At 49.5% G+C, this 19,328-nt stretch overlaps 2 protein-coding genes across 2 annotated transcripts in view; one reads left to right on the top strand and one right to left on the bottom strand.

The window, feature by feature from the left end:
* Positions 1-13,146, bottom strand: part of BHMG1 (basic helix-loop-helix and HMG-box containing 1) — a 30,869-nt gene extending 17,723 nt beyond the window's left edge. Inside the window, exon 1 of the mRNA XM_032262844.1 lies at positions 13,058-13,146. Within this exon, the coding sequence (XP_032118735.1) occupies positions 13,058-13,146 (89 nt within the window). The remainder of the gene's footprint in view (positions 1-13,057) is intronic.
* FBXO46 (F-box protein 46) overlaps positions 6,369-19,328 on the top strand; it is a 23,488-nt gene continuing 10,528 nt past the window's right edge. The window contains exon 1 of the mRNA XM_032262605.1: positions 6,369-6,447. The gene's annotated coding sequence lies outside the window, so the exon portion shown is untranslated. The remainder of the gene's footprint in view (positions 6,448-19,328) is intronic.

A 19,328-nucleotide genomic window follows, 5' to 3' on the forward strand; every position in this document is an offset into this window, starting at 1 on the left:
AGCCTGGGCAACATAGTGAGACCCTGCCTCTACAAAATAACTTTAAAAAATAAATTTTGGGCCGGGCGCGGTGGCTCAAGCCTGTAATCCCAGCACTTTGGGAGGCCGAGGTGGGTGGATCACGAGGTCAAGAGATCGAGACCATCCTGGTCAACATGGTGAAACCCCGTCTCTACTAAAACTACAAAAAATTAGCTGGGCATGGTGGCGCGTGCTTGTAGTCCCAGCTACTCAGGAGGCTGAGGCAGGAGAATTGCCTGAACCCAGGAGGCGGAGGTTGCGGTGAGCCGAGATCGCGCCATTGCACTCCAGCCTGGATAACAAGAGCGAAACTCTGTCTCAAAAAAAAATAATAATAAAATAAATAAATAAATAAATAAATTTTGGCCAGGCGTGGTGGCTCACGCTTGTAATCCCAGCACTTTGGGAGGCCAAGGCTGGTGGATTACCTGAGGCCAGCAGTTCAAGACCAACCTGGTCAACATGGTGAAACCCCATCTCTAAAAAAAAAAAAAGTTTATAAAAATAAAAAATAATAATAAAATAAATAAATAAATTTTAACCCTGGGAGCAGTGGCTCAGTCCTGTAATCCTAGCACTTTAGGAGGTCGAAGCAGGTGGATCACCCGAGGTCAGGAGTTCAAGACCAGCCTGACCAACATGGCGAAACCCCGTCTCTACCAAAATACAAAAATTAGCTGGGCATGGTGGCAGGCATCTGTAATCTCAGCTACTTAGGAGGCTGAGGCAGGAGAATCACTTGAACCCAGGAGGCGGAGGTTGTAATGAGCCAAGATCGCGTCACTGCACTCCAGCCTGGGCAACAAGAGCAAAAATTTCGTCTCAAAAACTAAATAAGTAAAATAAAAATTTTTAAATGAAATTTCCTGTAGAGACACAGTCTCTCTATATTGTACAGGCTGTGAGGCGGAGGTTACAGTGAGCTCGGATCGCACCATTGCGCTGGAGCCTGGGAAACAGGAGAGAAACCCTATCTCAAAAATAAATAAATAAATAAGAAATGATCTTTGCCGATCACCTCAGAATACTCTCATCTAGAAAATGGCAGGAATCTTGGCGCACATTTCCTCATGGGGTTGTTGTATGGATTAACAGATATCATACAAACAAGGTTTAGCAGAGTCTAGCAAACAGTAAATGCTCGGCAAATGTTTTTGTTATAATTATTCAATGAGAGTGGCTGGGGCTATAAGGGAGATGGGGCAAGCCCTTACCTCTCACTGGGACCCAGTGAGCTACCTCTGGGCTGTTCAGAGGAACATAAGTATCTGCTGGAACCCAACATCTGCAAAGAGGGAAAAAGAATGATTAGTGACCTCTGGGATTGCAGGAAGGATGGGCAGGAAGCCTGATGGGCACCCTTCATTTTCCCTACAATGCTCCTTTGAGCATCCAGAGATCCCAAAATAGAGTCCCCAGCCCCAATAAATTATGGGCCCAGAGACCCAAATAAAACTGCTAAGCCTTGGCCAGATGTGGTGGCTCTCGCTTGTAAACCCAGTATTTTGGGAGGCCGAGGCAGGCAAATCACTTGAGGTCAGGAGTTTGAGACCAGCCTGGCCAACATGGTGAAACGCTGATTCTACTAAAAATACAAAAATTAGCCAGGCATGGTGGTGCATGCCTGTAATCCCAGCTACTCAGGAGGCTGAGGCCTGGGAGGCTGAGGCAGGAGAATCACTTGAACCCGGGAGGCGGAAGTTGCAGGGAACTGGGAACGAGCCACTGCACTCCAGCCTGGGCAACAGAACGAGACTGCTTCAAAAAAAAAAAAAAAAAAAAGGAAAAGAAAACAAACGCCTAAACTTCTAAACTCAAAGCTGTGAATCCCGAATTGTAAATCTGGGCCTTAAATCATGATCCAGACCTAAAACTAAAACCAGCAAACCCTTAAACTTTGACTTCAGAACTTAGACATTAATAATAGTGAGATGCCAGACTCTGAAACAGACTACCAAAAGTGTGGCTAGAGACCTACAGACTGTGATTTTAAGACTAAAACCGGCCAGGTGTGGTGGCTCACACCTGTAATTCCAGCACTTTGGGAGGCCAAGGCAGGTGGATCACCTGAGGTCAGGAGTTCGAGACCAGCCTGGCCAATATGGTGAAACCCTGTCTCCACTGAAAATACAAAAATTAGCTGTGTGTGGTGGCACATGCTTGTAGTCCCAGCTACTCAGGAGGCTGAGACAGGGGAATCGCTTAAACCCGAGAGGCAGAGGCGGCAGTGAGCCATGATCACGCCACTGCACTCCAGCCTGGGTGACAGAGAGGGAGACTCCCTCTCAAAAAAAAAAAAAAAAAAACAAAAAAAACTTTAGAGTCCCAAAATGAGGACTTAAATCCTCACTTTGGAGACCTCCCAAAGCCAGGCACAGCGGCTCATCCCTGTAATCCTAGCACTTTGGGATGCCAAGGCGGGAGGATCGCCTGATCTCAGGAGTTTGAGACCAGCCTGGCAATATGGCAAAACTCCACCTCTACCAAAAAAAAACAAAAAAATTACCTGGGCTTAGTGGCATATGCTTGTAGTCCCAGCTACTTGGGAGGCTGAGGTGGGAGGACTGTTTGAGCCCAGGAGGTCAAGGCTGCAGTGAGCTAAAATCACACCACTGCACTCCAGCCTGGCTGACAAAGTGAGACCTTGTCTCAAAAACAAACAAAAAAAAGGAGTCCTCCCAAACCTACAAACCCTAAATTCTAATACTGAGATACCCCAGACCCCCCAAATTGTCAACTTCTGACCTCCAAATATGACCCTAATTTTACAGACCACAAGCCGTACCACTACGAACCCATATCCTAAAATAAGAAATCCAGGCCCCTACAAAGTAAACCTCATTCCCCCAAATTGACCTCTCAGTCCCCAAACTGTCCCTCAAATTGTGACCCCAACTCTAAAACTGAGATCTCGAATGTGAGTCCTACTCTGAGATCCCAGACCCTAAAACTGGAGCTCCCATACTCAATGTGGGGACTCCAGGCCCTAAAACGTCCTTCTCAAAGACCGGAACTGAGACTCTAGACCCTACACTGGGGATTTAGGCCCTAAATCTATACTAAGGCTTCAATTGCCCCAAATCAGGCTCCAGACTCTCAAAATGCTATATCATAACTCAGAACTAAGACTTCCAGATCTCCATATTGGGATCTCTGGATTCCAAGGAGAAAGTTCCCAATCACAAAACCCAAGCCCTTCAGATTCCAGAACTAGTCACCCCTAGATGCAAATCCCGAGATCCCAGATCGAACTCAAGAGCCTAGATCCCCAACACAAACAAACAGTCTTCCATTGCCCAAACTCCAGCCTCCATACCCGGCTTCAAACCCAAACTCCTCCAACCGTGGCCCTACACCCAGAGCATGTTCTGTTCCCCTGAGCTCCCCCCGAGGTAGGCTTCTGTGGGGATCCCGGGTTCCCCTAAGCCCAGCTAGTTCCAGGGGTCCCCCCTGCCCCATGCCCCATTCGCCTGGGCAACCAGCACCCGCCTCAGGGCGTGCAAAATGGCGTGAGGCTGCCGACCCTTCTGGTTTCTCCGGACCCCACTCTCGGAAGCCCGATCAGACAGCGTCTCAAGCGGGTCCCGGGGAGCCGACCGCGCGCGGGCGCGCGAGGGTCCCAGCCGGTCTCGGACACCACGTTCCCAGCCCGGACTTGGGGGGTTGGGTGCGAATCCTCCCAGTGCGAGGATCCTGCGCGAGGCGTGAGGAGCAGAGCAAGAATGCGTCCCCGAGGCCAGGCCACGCCCCCACCAGTTCTAGACAAGGTGTGCTGGGCACGAGACGACGGGGTTGAAAGGGCAGGATGCAAATGGCCGTGCGCACGCGCGCCTCGGGAAGGGCCCTGTCGTCTTGCACAGTGTGAGCTCGGTCTAGAGCCTTCAGACGAGGCCTTTGCTGGCGCGCGCCGCTAGGCAGACCAATCAGCGCCTGCTCAGCCACCCGCCTTTTTAGGCGCCACGCCCCTGCACGACCCCAGTGGTCCAGGGCCCTTGCATCTCAAGGAGGAGGCTGGGTTTCCCCAACTGCCATCTCTCAGGAAGAGAGAGAGAGCTCGCCTGTGTCCCTTCTGGCCCTTTCGTACCCCATTTCCATCTTTTCCCTTCACTGCATGTTTCATGAGGGCCTCCTGTGTGCCAAGCACCAGCCTGGATGGTGGGAACTTAGTCACTGTCTTCCCAGGGCAATCGAGAATACCATGAGAACACCCGAGACCATGAGAATCTAGTGAGACGGAGCTCAGTGAATGCAGAGAACAATACGTTGGGAAAGGATTCAACGAAGAGGGCCATTTGAACCGGGCCTTCTTGGGAGACCGAGGCAGGTGGATCACCTGAGGTCAGGAGTTCCAGACCAGCCTGGACAACAATGTCGAAACCTCATCTCTGCTAAAAATACAAAAATTATCCGGGCGTGGTGGCGCATGCCTGTAGTCCCATCTACTCAGGAGGCTGAGGCAAGAGAATCACTTGAACCTGGGAGGCGGAGGTTGAATGAGCCAGGATTGTGCCCCTGCACTCCAGCCTGGGCGACAGAATGAGACTCTGTCTCAAAAAGAAAAAGGGGCCGGGAGCAGTGGCTCACGCCTATAATCCCAGCACTTTGGGAGGCCAAGGCGGGCAGGTCACCTGAGGTCGGAAGTTTCAGACCAGCCTGACCAGCATAGAGAAACCCAGTCTCTACTAAATATACCAAAAAAAAATTAGCCAGGCGTTGTCGCACATGCCTATAATCCCAGCTGCTTGGAAGGCTGAGGCAGCAGAATCACTTGAAGGTAGCAGGTGAAGGTTGCCTGAGCCGAGATCCATCATTGCACTCCAGACTGGGCAACAAGAGCAATACTCCGGTTTTTTTTTTTTTTCTTTTGAAACAAGCTCTGTCACCCAGTCGTACAATCACAGTTCATTGCAGCCTCCACTTTCAGAGGTTCACCCATCCTCCCACCTCAGCCTGCCCTGTAGCTGCGACTGCAGGTATACACTACATTGCCTGGCTATTTTGTTTGTTTGTTTTTGTTTTTGTTTTTTGTAAAGACAAGGGTCTCGGGCCGGGCGCGGTGGCTCAAGCCTGTAATCCCAGCACTTTGGGAGGCCGAGGCGGGTGGATCACAAGGTCAAGAGATCAAGACCATCCTGGTCAACATGGTGAAACCCCGTCTCTACTAAAACTACAAAAAATTAGCTGGGCATGGTGGCGCGTGCTTGTAGTCCCAGCTACTCAGGAGGCTGAGGCAGGAGAATTGCCTGAACCCAGGAGGCGGAGGTTGCGGTGAGCCGAGATCGCGCCATTGCACTCCAGCCTGGGTAACAAGAGCGAAACTCCGTCTCAAAAAAAAAAAAAAAAAAAAAAAAAAAAAAGACGAGGGTCTCACTTTGTCACCCAGGCTGGTCTTGAACTCCTGGACTAAAGCCATTCTCCCGGCCGAGATTATAAGCATGAGCCACTGCACCCAGTCGGGTAAATACATATTAAGGGGAGGTGATCTAACGACCTAGTCAAGAGTAGAAGGCCTGGAATCCGATACATTTCAGTTCAAATTGTTTTCTTGGCTGTGTTGCCAGCGGCAAGAGGCTTAATCTCTTTTTGCCTTATAAATTTGGGATGGTAATTCTTACTAGGATTGTCTGCAGGGTGTCTGGCATATAGTTTCGATGCAATAAATATTTAATGAACACATATTCACGCTGTTCTAGGTGCTTGAACAAGGTACACAAAGATCTCTGCCCTTGTGGAGCTGCTGCTGCTTTATTTTTTAATTTTAAGAGACAGCAGGGTCTCACTCTGTCGCTCAGGCTGAACTGCGTGGAGGCAGTGGTGCAACGCTGCTCACTGCCTGGAACTTCTGGGCTCGAGCGATGTGGAGCTGCTATCCTATGATGTGGACTAACTCCTAATGCATGGGACTTTCCTTCCTCCTAAGGCTTAATTTTCTCATATGTAAATCAGGAGGTAAGAAGGGAGGGGATGGATGGGAAGGAGTTTGGAAAAGTACAAGGAGCTGTTAACTGTTGTGTTGATCTGCTCAAATGAATCAATAAATTTGCTTTTCCCCAACTCTCCACCCCTCATCATCGCCCTGTTGCTATATTCTCAATTCCCTTCCCAAGGGCCCCGGGCAAAAATGGAGCTCTCCTGGCTAGACTCCATCTCCCAGCGCGCCCCGCGGGGAAGCGCCCTGCGCTTGCGCTGCCAAGTCCTCCCCGGCTTTGTCTCCCGGGAGTTCGGGTCGTTTTTTTCCTCCGCCCGCCTAATTTGCTTCCCACCCCACCGCCAAGCTTGACCGTGCTGCCTTCTGGGAGATGTAGTCCGTGGCTGCGCGGACTTCAATTCCCAGCGGGCTTCGGGACGAGAACCCGGAAGGGGAGGCTGGAGAGGAGCGAGTGGGGGAAACCCGCGTAGCCGAGGGAGATGCAGCGCGCGGCGATGGTGAGAGCCCAGGCATGGGCCGGGGGCGCTGGAGAGTCGGGACGGGGGTTCGGGACCAGGTGACGAGGGGAAAGAGGCAGGGGCGAAAGAAGGGGCTGGGCGAGGGGAGATTGCCTGGGGGAGGGGATTGGGAGGAAGGGGAGACGGAGATAGTAGTCGAAGAATGGTGGCTTGGGGAGGGGTCTTGGAGGTGGGGTGGGAGTGGAGCTTTGGAATTGATTGTAAAGGGGCTCAGAGCTGGGGAAGTGGGCCCCGAGTTGGAGACTGGACAGGACGTCCAGGTAGAGGCCCTGAAGGGGTCAATTTCGAGGGGGCTTAACCTGCGGCTAGGGTATGAGGGTTAGGGTTAGGATGAGTGAGGGGATGTGGAAGCTCCAAGGGACAGGCGAACAGTGGACACGATGGGTTGGGGCCTCTGGATCGGATTGGGGGCAGGAAGGCAAGTTGAGAAGGTGGGAGGGAGAAATCAGTGGTAGGACAGAGTGTGGGTTAGGCTCCAGTACTGTGGATGGGGTGAGCAACCTGAACTGAGGGGCCTGGATGTAGTGATAATTTCCCTAGTCCTGCCAAAGACTCCTGGTAAGCTGGACGGGCACAGAACTATAGGATAATATGGCCAGAAGGGGCCGTCGAGACAGCCTTTCACACCTTCTCTTCTCCAGTGTAATTTAGAAGAGTGTAGTGGTGTATATCCCTATGAGAAGTACAGCATTCACCTCCCCTATTCTGCCACTCCTTTGTGCCATGGGCAAATCTCTGAGCCTCAGTGCCCTTATCTGTAGTATGGGAACAGCAAGCATGCCTCTGAGAACAGGGTTAAAGGGAGTCATTAAAATCGTTACTATTAGTGGGAGAGCTGGGCTGTGAATTACATTCCAGTCTCAGAGCTGTTGGTGGGAAGTTCTCCGCCCCTGGGATGTGACTGGGTTACAGGTGCTAATAGATTCCCTTCTTTCCAGTTCAGTCCCAGAGGCGTTTTCTCAAAACCTGGCGCTGATCTGGGCACACACCCCACCTCAGAAGCATGTAGGGGCTCCCCACTGTGGATTACAGCTAACGCTTATTGTTTTACAAAATGCCTGGCCCTGTCCTTAGCTGTTTGTACACATTAACTCATTTAATTCTGATAACACTCCTGAGGGGTAGGTGCTGTTATTTTCTTCGCTTTACAGAAAGGACGAAGAGGTGCAGAGAAATTAGGCAACTTTCCCAAGGCTATCCAGCACTAATTGCTAGACTCAGGATTTGGGTCTTGGCAGCCTGGCTCAGAATCTGTGCTTTCAGCACTGTAATTTAGTCCCCTCTCCATACTGAAATACACAATGTGATGAGTAGACATAGAGAACAAAGCAGTCTAGAATATTAGTTCTGCCATTTACTTGCTATATGACCTTAAGAAAGTCTTTTATTTTTAATTTACTTTATTTATTTATTTATTTTGAGACAGAGTCTCCCTTCTCACCCAGGCTGGAGTGCTGTGGTATCTCAGCTCACTACAGCCTCTTCCTCCCAGGTTCAAGCATTCTCCTACCTCAGCCTCCCAAGAGGCTGGGATTACAGGCATGCGCCGCTATACCTGGGTAATTTTTGTATTTTTAGTAGAGACAGGGTTTCTCCATGTTGGTCAGACTGGTCTCAAAGTCCTGACCTCAGGTGATCCACTTACCTCAGCCTCCCAAAGTGCTGGGATTACGGGTGTGAGCCACTGCGCCTGGCCCTGTTTCTATTTTTTTTTAAAGACAGGGTCTTGCTCTGTTGCCCAGACGGGCTGGAATGCATTGGCACGACCATGGCTTACTACAGCCTTCACCTCCTGGGCTCAGGCAATCCTCCCACCTCAACCTCCCAACTAGCTGGAACTAATTTTTTATTACATGCGGTTGATTTTTTTTGTTTTTATTTTTATAGATATCCGGGTCTCACTATGTTGCACAGCCTGGTCTCAAAGGGTCCTCTTGCCTCAACCTCCAAAAGTATTGGGATTGTAGGCATGTGCCACTGTGCCTGGCCCTGGGCAAGTCTTTTGGCTTCTTCTCATCTATAAAATGGGATCAGTAGTAACCTTAGGAAGGTGAGAAGGTTCTGGAAGATAATGCAGTAAAGTGGAACTTACTTAGTGAGCCCTTACTCCAATACTTAGGGAAGGGCTCAGTACATGTGAGTTTGTTGTTTTTGAATGTGGTAGGAAAGAGAAGGCAATAGAGAGGAACCAGAGAGGGAAGATGTCAGGCTGCCTCCTTTCTTTCTCAAGCTGTCATCATGTCCCTGCCCTCCACCCCTGGGCTCCTAAATCCAATTATGATTCCTGGAGAAGATGCTTACAAACTCAATCTGTGGGCGGGGCATGGTGGCTTATGCCTATAATGCCAACACTTTGGGAGGCTGAGGCAGGCAGATGGCCCGAGGCCAGGAGTTCGATCAAGACCAGCCTGGCCAACATGGCAAACCCCCATCTCTACTAAAACTACAAAATTTAGCCAGTCGTGGTGGTGCACACCTGTAATCCCAGCTACTCGGGAGGCTGAGGCATGAGAGTCTCTTGAACCCAGGAGGTGGAGGTTGCAGTGCGCCAAGACTGCGCCACTGCACTCCAGCCTGGGTGGCAGAGACTCTGTCTCAAAAAAAGAGAAAAAAGAAACTCAATGTGTCCTCATTCCCACTCTTGTCCCCGCCAAATACCCAGTCTGGCCTAACTCCAGGTGTTTCAGTGAATAGAAGATATTTCTAACTAGGTTTTTGTTGTTGTTAGTTTGCTTCTGTTCCTCTAATGTGTGGGTCATTAGGGCCTCATTGGGCAGTTTGACAACTTTGTAAATTCACCCTGAAACAGTTTGGTTTGTTTCTTGTGAGCTTTCTGGGCTTTATTCAGTGGCTGTGATACTAAGCTTATGGTTGAAAACATTGGCTTCAGATAGGCCCAGAATAAAATCCCTGCTTCTGTTGCTGTGTGTCCTTGGCCAAGCTGCATTCCCATTCTGGGCCTCAGTTTTCTTTTTCTTTTTTTCTTTTTTTTTTTTTTTTGAGACAGAGTCTCACTCTGTCATCCAGGCTGGAGTGCAGTGTCGAAATCTCAGCTCACTGCAACCTCCACCTCCCAGGTTCAAGAGATTCTCCTGCCTGAGCTTCCTGAGTAGCTGGGATGACAGGCTTGCGCTACCACACCCAGCTAATTTTTGTATTTTTAGTAGAGTTGGAGTTTCACCTTCTTGTCCAGGCTGGTCTTAACCTCTCAAAGTGCCAGGATTATAGGTGTAAGCCACCACATCCGGTCTCTTTTTTTTTTTTTTTTTTTTGAGCCAGGTTCTCACTTTGTTGCCCTGGCTGGGGTGGTCTTGGCTCACTTCAGCCTCTACCTCCTGGGATCAAGGGATCCTCCCACCCCAGCCTCCTGGGTATCTGAGACTACAGGTGTCTGCCACCACGCCTGTCTAATTTTTGTAGAGTCGGCATTTCACCATGTTGCCTAGGCTGGTCTTGAACTCCTGACTCAAGTGACCCACTCACCCACCTTGGCTTCCCAAAGTGCTGGGGTTACAGGCATGAGCCAAGAGGCCCAGCCGGCCTCAGTATTCTCATGTAAAAATGGGACCACATTTAAACTCTGAGCTTCTTGTAAGGAGTTGATGTGGTAACTGATGAGGTGGCATATATAAAATGCCTGGGGTGTATTATGCTTTATATAAGTGTGAGATATTTTTCCTATAATTTTTTTTTTTTCAGACGGTGTCTTGTGCTGTCACCCAGGCTGCAGTGCAGTGGCTCGATCTCGGCTCACTGCAACCTCTGCCTCCCAGGTTGAGGTGATTCTCCTGCCTCAGCCTTCCTAGTAGCTGGGACTATAGGCGCCTGCCACCACACCTGGCTAATTTTTGCTTTTTTTTTTTTTTTTTTTGAGACAGAGTTTCGCTCTTGTTACCCAGGCTGGAGTGCAATGGCGCGATCTCGGCTCACCGCAACCTCCGCCTCCTGGGTTCAGGCAATTCTCCCGCCTCAGCCTCTTGAGTAGCTGGGATTACAGGCACGCGCCACCATGCCCAGCTAATTTTTTGTAGTTTTAGTAGAGACGGGGTTTCACCATGTTGACCAGGATGGTCTCGATCTCTTGACCTCCTGATCCACCCGCCTCGGCCTCCCAAAGTGCTGGGATTACAGGCTTGAGCCACCGCGCCCGGCCAATTTTTGCATTTTTAGTAGAGACGTGCTTTCACTATGTTGACCAGGATGGTCTCGAACTTCTGATCCACCTGCTTCAGCCTCCCAAAGTGGTGAGATTACAGGCATGAGCCACCATGCCTAGTTTTTCTATGATTTTTATTCTTTCAAGAAAAGGTATTGAGGCTGTGCGAGGTGGCTCACGCCTACAATCCCATCACTTCAGGAGGCCAAGGTGGGAGGCTGGGATTAACCAGGGTGGCAGGATCACTGGAACTCAGGAATTTGAGACCAGCCTGGGCAACACAGGGAAAATTCATCTCTACAAATAAATTTGGGTTTTTTTTTTGAGGCAGCAACTCTCGTTTTGTCGCCCAGGCTGGAGTGCAGTGGCACGATCTCAGCTCACCGCAACCTCCGCCTCCCGGGTTCCGGCGATTCTCCGGCGTCAGCCTCCCCAGTAGCTGGGCTTACACGTGTGCACCTCCATGTCCTGCTAATTTTTGTATTTTTAGTAGAGAGGAGATTTCGTCTTGTTGGCCAGGCTGGAGGTCCTGGCCTCAAGTGATCCACCCACTTTGACCTCCCAAAGTGCTGGAATTATAGATGTGAGCCACCGTGCCTGACCTTGTTTTTTTTTTTTTTTTTTTTTTTTTTTAATGGAGTCTCACTCTGTCACCCAGAGTGGAGGGCAGTGGCGCGACCTCAGCTCACTGTGGCCCCAACTTCCTGGGCTCAAGTGATCCTCTCACCTTAGCCTCCTGAGAAGCTGGGACTACAGTTGCATGCCACCACATGCAGCTAATTTTTGTATTTTTTTGGTAGAGATGGTGTCTCACTATGTTGCCCAGGCTGGTCTTGAACTCCTAGGCTCAAATGATCCGCCCGACTTGTCCTTCCAAAGTGTTGAAATTACAGGCATGAGCCACTGCACCCAGCCTCAGATAATTTTTTAAAAAAAATTAGGCTTGGTGGCATCAGCCTATAGTCCCAACAACTCTGGAGGCCGAAGCGGGAGAATCACGGACCCAGGAGGCTGAAGCTGCAGTGCGCCCTGATTACCCACTATACTCTAGCCTGGGTGACGGCGACAGCATCTCAAAAAAAAAAAAAAAAAAAGCAACAACAAAACAGAAAGAAAAACGTACTGAGCGCAAGCTCTGGAGTCAGAGTGCCTGGCTTTAAATCTGGAAAACAGGGGTTCATTCCTTAAGTGTTTGTTTATTTATTCTTATTTAATATTTTTAGTTGCCCAGGGTGGAGTGCAGTGGTACGACCTTGGCTCACTGCAGCCTCCACCGCCCGGTCTCAAGCCATCCTCCCACCTCAGTCTTCCAAGTAGCTGGGACTGCAGGCATGGGTCACCATTCCTGGCTAATTTTTTAAAAAATTTTTGTAGAGACAGGGCTTTGCCACGTTGGCCAGGCTAGTCCTGAATGACGAGACTGAAGTTGTCAACCTGCCCAAAGTGGTGGGATTACAGGTGTGAGCCACCACACCCGGCCCACAAGTGTTTTAGTTATTCATTTATTTGTTCATTTATTTTTTGAGACAGGGTCTGACTCTGCTGTGAGGGCTAGAGTGCAGTGGCACTATCTTGGCTCACTCTGACCTCTACCTCCTGGGCTTAAGCCATCCTCCCACCTTAGCCTCCAAAAAGCTGGGACTACAGGGGCCTGCCACCATACCTGGCTAATTTTTGTAAGTTTTGTAGAGACAGAAAATACATGTTGTCCAGGCTTGTCTCAATCTCCTGAGTTCAACAGATCTGCCTGATTCAGCCTCCCACTGTGCTAGAATTACACGGTTGAGCCACCGAGCCCAGCCTGTTTATTTATTTAGAGACAGGGACTGTCTCTGTTGCCCAGGCTGGAGTACAGGGGTGCAATCATAGCTTACTGCAGCCTCAACCTCCTGGCCTCAAGTGATCCTCCTGCCTCAGCCTCCAGAGAAGCTGGGACTGCAGACGCTTGCCACCACGCCCGGCTAATTAAAAAACCTTTTTTTGTTGTTGGCAGGGCACGGTGGCTCACGCCTGTAATCCCAGCACTTTGGGAGGCCGAGGTGGGCAGATCACTTGAGATCAGGAGCTTGAGACTAGCCTGGCCAACATGGCGAAACCCCATCCCTACTAAAAATACAAAAATTAGCTGGGCATGGTGGCATGTGCTTGTAATCCCAGCTACTCGGGAGGCTGAGGCACAAGAAGCTCTTGAACCTGGCAGGCCAAGTTTGCAGTGAGCCAAGATCGCGCCACTGCACTCCAGCCTGGGTGACAGGGCCACCCTCCATCTCAAACAAACAAATTTTTTGTTTTGTATAGACAGGGTCTTGCTATATTGCCCAGGCTGGTCTCGAATTCCTGGGCTCAAGTGATCCTCCCACCTCGGCCTCTCAAAGTGCTGGGATTGCAGGCATGAGCCACGGTTCCTGGCCCACAAGTGAATAGAGCACTTACCATGTGCCACGGCCTGTACGGGGTGCAGACTCCACCCTGTCATTGGGAAACTCGCTGTTGTCATAATGGTGCAGTAGGTATGCGGGCATTTTTTTGCTCATTTTCAAGTTTGAGTTTCTCTGTTCCCGATTCATTTTCAGCCCCTTATGCCAGCTTTGCCTGCTTGTCACTGCTTTCAGGGATTCTTTTTAACATTCTGTCTCCTGCTCTCATTGAATTATCTGGAAACCTATCGGTTTAGGGAAAAGTTGCCAATCTCCCACTTGTCCCTGTTCCTGTGTGTCACATCTGGCCACCCTGGGGTGACCCGACACTTCTTTGTTTTCCGTTGCCTTCATTTATTTGTCTTAGAGCATTTGTCTGCTTTCCAAGTTATTTTGCCTTTTCTTAAAATCTCAAGTTTGTTTTCAGCCTGTGCTTGTCTGAAGCTTACTCATACAAAATGGTATTTTTACCATTTTTATTTCAAAACCTGTGACATATACTAGGAAAGGAAGACAAAAATTGTCTTTTTTAACATGTTTAATGGTGTATTTCTAACTGCTATGGTACAGCTGTCTTACTCCTGAAAGCGCAAGTTTTCTCAAAGGTTTGGTTCATGGCACCTGCTTGGTGGTGCCATTCTTGACCCATTGATTTGTTATTTATTTATTTATTGAGACAGAGGCTCAGTCCCTCTCCCAGGTTGGGGTGCAGTGGTAGTGCCATCAGGGCTCCCTGCAGCCTCGACCTCCCAGGCTCACAGTCCTCTCACCTCGGCCCTCCAGGTAGTGGGATTACAGGCCTGTGCCTCCACAACCAGCTAGTTTTAGGTTTCTTTTTTGTTAACTTTTAGTAGAGTTAGGCTATTACTGTGTTGACCAGGCCGGTCTCCGACTCCTAAGCTCAAGCAGTCCTTCTGCCTTGGCCTCCCAAAGTGCTAGGATTACAGGCCTGAGCCAGTAATCTGCACCCAGCCCTTTTTTTTTTTCCCCATAAGATAGAGATGAGTTCTTGCCATGTGGCCCCGGCTGGTCTCAAACTCCGGGGCTCAAGTGATCCATCCTCCTCAGCCTCCCCAAGTGCTGGGATTACAGACATGTGCCACTGCGCCTGGCCCCCTTGATTTAGAATCATACCCTCACCCTTCCAAATTCTCTTGAGATCTGCCCGCCTCGGTCTCCCAAAGTACTGGGATTACAGATTACAGACATGAGCCACCACGCCCGGCCTAGTCAGTGATTTTCAAAGTCTTCATTAGCCTCCCTTTTCCTTATCTTTTGTTTTGTTTTTGTTTTTAAGAGACAGGGTCTCACTCTGTGGCCCAGGCAGGAGTGCAGTGGTGCAGTCATAGCTCACTGCAGCCTCACCCTCCCAGGCTCAAGTGATCTTCCCACTTCAGCCTCCTGAGTAGCTGGGATACCGGCATGCACCACCACGTTAGTTTTATTTTTTGTAGAGACAGGGTTTCACTATGTTGCAGGGACTGGTCCCAAACTCCTAGGCTCCAGTGATATGCCTGCTTCAGCCTCCCAAAGGGCTCGGATTACAATCGTGAGCCACCGTGCCTGGCCTCAAATACAATTTTTTTTGTTTTAATTGTATCTCTTTTTTCATTTTCAAATATATATTTTTTTAAATTTTATTGACTAGAAGAAAGGAGTTTTTTTTTTTTTTTTTTGACACAGTCTCCCCCTGTCGCCCAGGCGGAAGTGCAATGGCGTGCTCTCTGCTCACCACAACCTCCACCTCCCAGGCTCAAGCGATTCTCCTGCCTCAGCTTCCCAAGTAGCCAGGCACACAGCACCTTACCAAGGCACACAGCACCACACCTGGGTAATTTTTGTATTTTTAATAGAGATGAGATTTCACTATATTGGTCAGGCTGGTCTCGAACTCCTGACCTTGTGGTCCACCCACCTCGGCCTCCTATAGTGCTGGGATTATAGGCTTGAGCCATTGCGCCCAGCCTCAAATAAGTTTTTAAGAAGAGTTTGTTGGGGCCAAGCACGGTGGCTCATGCCTATAATCCCAGCTCTTTGGGATACTGAAGCAAGCAGATCACAAGGTCAGAAGATTTAGACTATCCTGGCTAACACAGTGAAGTGAAACCCTGTCTTTACTAAAAATACAAAAAATTAGCCAGGCATGGTGGTACGCACCTATAGTCCCAGCTACACGGGAGGCTGAGGCAGGAGAATCACTTGAACCTGGGAGGCGGAGGTTACGGTGAGCTAAGATCACAGCATTGCATTGCGCTCCAGCCTGGGCAACAAGAGCAAAACTCCGTCTCCAAGGTTCAAAAAAAAAAAAAAAAAAGGATTAGTTAGGCTTGGTGGCTAAGGAGGTTAAAGCTATAATGAGCTGTGACAGCACCACTGCACTCCAGCCTGGGTAACAAGAGCGAAACTCCGTCTCAAAAAAAAAAAAAAAAAAAAAATGTATCAAGCACAAGCCCTGGAGCCAGAGCGCCTGGCTTTGAATCCTGGCTTCATCTGTCATCAGCCATGTGACCTTGGGTAAGTCACTTGATCCCGTTGGACATCAGTTTCCTCCTCTGGGAAATAAGGGTTCATTCCTTAAGTAGTCCACAAGTGTTTTACTCATTTATTTACTTAGAGACAGGGCCTGCCTCTGTTGCCTAGGCTAGAGTACAGTGGCATGATCATAGCTCACTGCAGCCTCAAACTCCTGGGCCCAGTGAATCTTCCTGCCTCAGCCTCCTGAGTAGCTGGAACTACAGGCTCATGTCACCATCCTTAGCCAATTAAAAAATTATTTTAGACATGTGGTCACAGTTTGTTTCCCAGGCTGGTCTTGATCTTCTGGGCTTAAGCGATCCTCCTGCCCTGGCCCCCGCAAAAGTGCTGGGTTTAAGGCATGAGTCACCACCCTTATCCTTCACTTTTATTTTTATTTATTTATTTGAGATGGAGTCTCCCTGTGTCGCCCAGGCTAGAGTGCAGTAGCACCGTCTCAGCTCATTGCAACCTCCAACTCCCAGGTTCAAGCGATTCTCCTGCCTCAGCCTCCCGAGTAGCTGGGATTACAGGCGCCTATCACTACGCCCAGCTAATTTTTTGTATTTTTAGTAGAGAAGAGATTTCACCCTGTGGTCCAGGCTGGTCTCAAACTCCTGACCTCAAGTGATCTGCCTGCCTCAGCTTTCCAAGGTGCTGGGATTATAGTCGTGAGTCACCACACCCAGCCCACTTTTTCTTTTTAATCCCAGAACCAGCACATGGCGCTATTGCTTAGTGCCAAACTGGTACCAGGTGCTCTACTGGGTTTGTGTCAGCAAATGGTCCGCCAGCCTATGGGTGGATGCTGTCATTATTGCCATTTTACAGTGGGGGAAACTGAGGCACATGGGATGCAAAACCTGCCTGAGGTCATACTGCCAGAAGTGGGAAAGCTGGAATCCAGCAGGCCCTGCCTGGTTCTTGTCTGCTTCCAGGATCTCAGGGCAACAGGATGATTCCCACCTTCAGGGAGCTATTAGTCAGAAAGGAAAACTTAAAAGGGAGAGGACCCAGCAGACTTTTTTTTTTTTTTTTTTTAAGACGGGGTTTCACCATGTTGGTCAGGCTGGTCTTGAACTCCCGACCTCAGGTGATCCACCCGCCTTGGCCTCCAAAGTGCTTGGATTACAGGTGTGAGCCACTGCGCCCGGCCCCAGCAGACTTTTTTTTTTTTTTTCGAGTCGGAGTTTCGCTCTTGTTACCCAGGCTGGAGTGCAATGGCGCAATCTCGGCTCACCGCAACCTCCGTCTCCCGGGTTCAGGCAATTCTCCTGCCTCAGCCTCCTGAGTAGCTGGGATTACAGGCACGCGCCACCATGCCCAGCTAATGTTTTGTATTTTTAGTAGAGACGGGGTTTCACCATGTTGACCAGGATGGTCTCGATCTCTTGACCTCGTGATCCACCCGCCTCGGCCTCCCAAAGTGCTGGGATTACAGGCGTGAGCCACCGCGCCCGGCCTCCCAGCAGACTCTTAAGGCCAAAAAAACCAGGAGCAAGGTATGGATGAGTCAGGATTGTGGACAAAGGAGCAGCAGGGTGGGGCATAGAAAGAACTGGAGCCAGGCGCGCAGTGACTCATGCCTGTAATCCCAGCACTATGGGAGGCAGGCAGATCACCTGAGGTCAGGAGTTCAAGACCAGCCTGGCCGACATGGTCACACCCTGTCTCTACTAAAAATACAAAAATTAGCCGGGCATGGTGGTGGGTGCCTGTAATCCCAGCTACCCAGGAGGCTGAGGTAGGGAGAATTGCTTGAACCCAGGAGACGGAGGTTGCAGTGAGCTGAGATTGCGCCACTGCACTCTAGTCTGGGCAACAGAGCAAGACTTTGTCTCCAAAAAAAAAGAAGGAACAAAGAACAGGATGAGGAATGAAACCCTGGTGTCCTGCCACCAATTCCCATGTGACTGGGCAAGTACATTCCTGATAACCTGCAACCTGCTGTGTGCCCAGCCCTGTGCTGGGTGTGACCCTGGCCCTGTGATGGGGAATGGGGTCATCTGACTAGGGGTGGAGATGGAGAAGTGGGGTGGGGTCAGACATCTACTTTTTATTATTTATCATTATTTTTCCTTTCTTTCATTCTTTTTCTGTTGTTTTTGAGCCAGGGTCTTACTTTGTTGCTCAGGCTGGAGTGCAGTGGTAAAATCTCAGCTCACTGCAACCTCCGTCTCCTGGGTTCAAGCAATTCTCCCTGCCTCAGCCTCCTGGGTAGCTGGGACTGCAGTTGCATGCTGGCTAACTTTTGTATTTTTAGTAGAGACGAGGTTTTGCCATGTTGCCCAGGCTGGTCTCGAACTCATGGGCTCAAGCGATCTGTCTGCCTCAGCCTCCCAAAGTTCTGGGATGAAGTCATGAGCCACTGCACCCAGACTATTTTTCCTTCTTGGTTTAGTTTATTCTGTTGTTTTCCCCCCTTTGACTTTTTTTTTTTTTTAAAGACAGGGTTTCACCGTGTTGTTCAGGCTGGTCTTGAACTCCCAACTTCAGGTGAACCGCCCGCCTTGGCCTCCAAAGTGCTTGGATTACAGGCGTTTTTTTTTTTTGTTTGTTTTGTTTTTTTTGAGATAAGAGTCGCTCTGTCACCTAGGCTGGAGTGTAGTGGTGCGTTCTCGGCTTACTGCAGCCTCCACCTCCTGGGTTCAAGCGATTCTCCTGCCCCAAGCTCCCAAGTAGCTAGGATTACACGTGCCCATTACCACACCTGGCCAATTTTTGTATTTTTAATAGAGACGTGGGTTTCACCATGTTGGCCAGTCTGGTCTCGAACTTCTGATCTCAGGTGATCCACCCATCTTGGCCTCCCAAAGTGCTGAGGTTACAGGCGTGAGCCACCGTGCCCATCCAGGATGATGTTTATATTGTAGTTTAGACCTTAAGCTCTGGAGTCAGCTGATCTTTGATTCTAAGTTCTGACTGGGTGTGGTGGCTCAACTTGGGGAGGCCAAGGTGGAAGATTGCTTGAGCCCAAGAGTTCAAGACAGGCCTAGGCAACATAGTGAGATCTCATCTGTACAAAAAAATGTAAAAACAGCTGGGCATGGTGGTACACACCTGTGGTTTCAGCTCCTCAGAAGACTGAGATAGGCTGGAAATGGTGGCTCACACCTGTAATCCTAGCACTTTGGGAGGCTGAGGCCGGTGGATCACTTGAGGTCAGGAGTTCAATACCAGCCTTAACAATGTGGTGAAACCCCGTCTCTACTAAAAATACAAAAATTAGGCCGGGTGCAGTGGCTTATGCCTGTAATCTCAACACTTTGGGAGGCTGAGGAGGGTGGATCAGCCTGGCCAACATAGCAAAACCCTATCTCTACTAAAAATACAAAAATTAGCTGGGCATGGTAGCATGCGCCTGTAGTCCCAGATACTTGGGAGGCTGAGGCAAGCGAATCGCTTGAACCTGGGAGGCAGAGGTTGCAGTGAGCCAAGATGGTGTCACTGTATGGCAGCCTGGGTGACAGAACAAGATTCCGTCTTAAAAAAAAAGAAAAAAAATGCGGCTCAGATGGGAGGGTCACCTGAGCCCAGGAGATTGAGGCTACAGTGAAGTGAGATTGCATCACTGCACTCCAGCCTGGGGGGACAGTGAGACTGTCTCAGAAAACAACAAAAAACAAAACACACACTCACAGAGAGTTCTGCCACAACGCTGTAAATGAGGACAATTACTTAGCCATTCTCTGCCTCAGTTTCCTAGTCTTTAACGTGAAATTACAGATAGGAGATATAAGAATCAAATAAGTTCTTTTTTTTTTTTTTTTTTT

This window comes from Sapajus apella, unplaced genomic scaffold, assembly GCF_009761245.1.
Source record: "Sapajus apella isolate SASKATOON/1434 unplaced genomic scaffold, GSC_monkey_1.0 scaffold130, whole genome shotgun sequence".
NCBI classification, from domain to species: domain Eukaryota; kingdom Metazoa; phylum Chordata; class Mammalia; order Primates; family Cebidae; genus Sapajus; species Sapajus apella.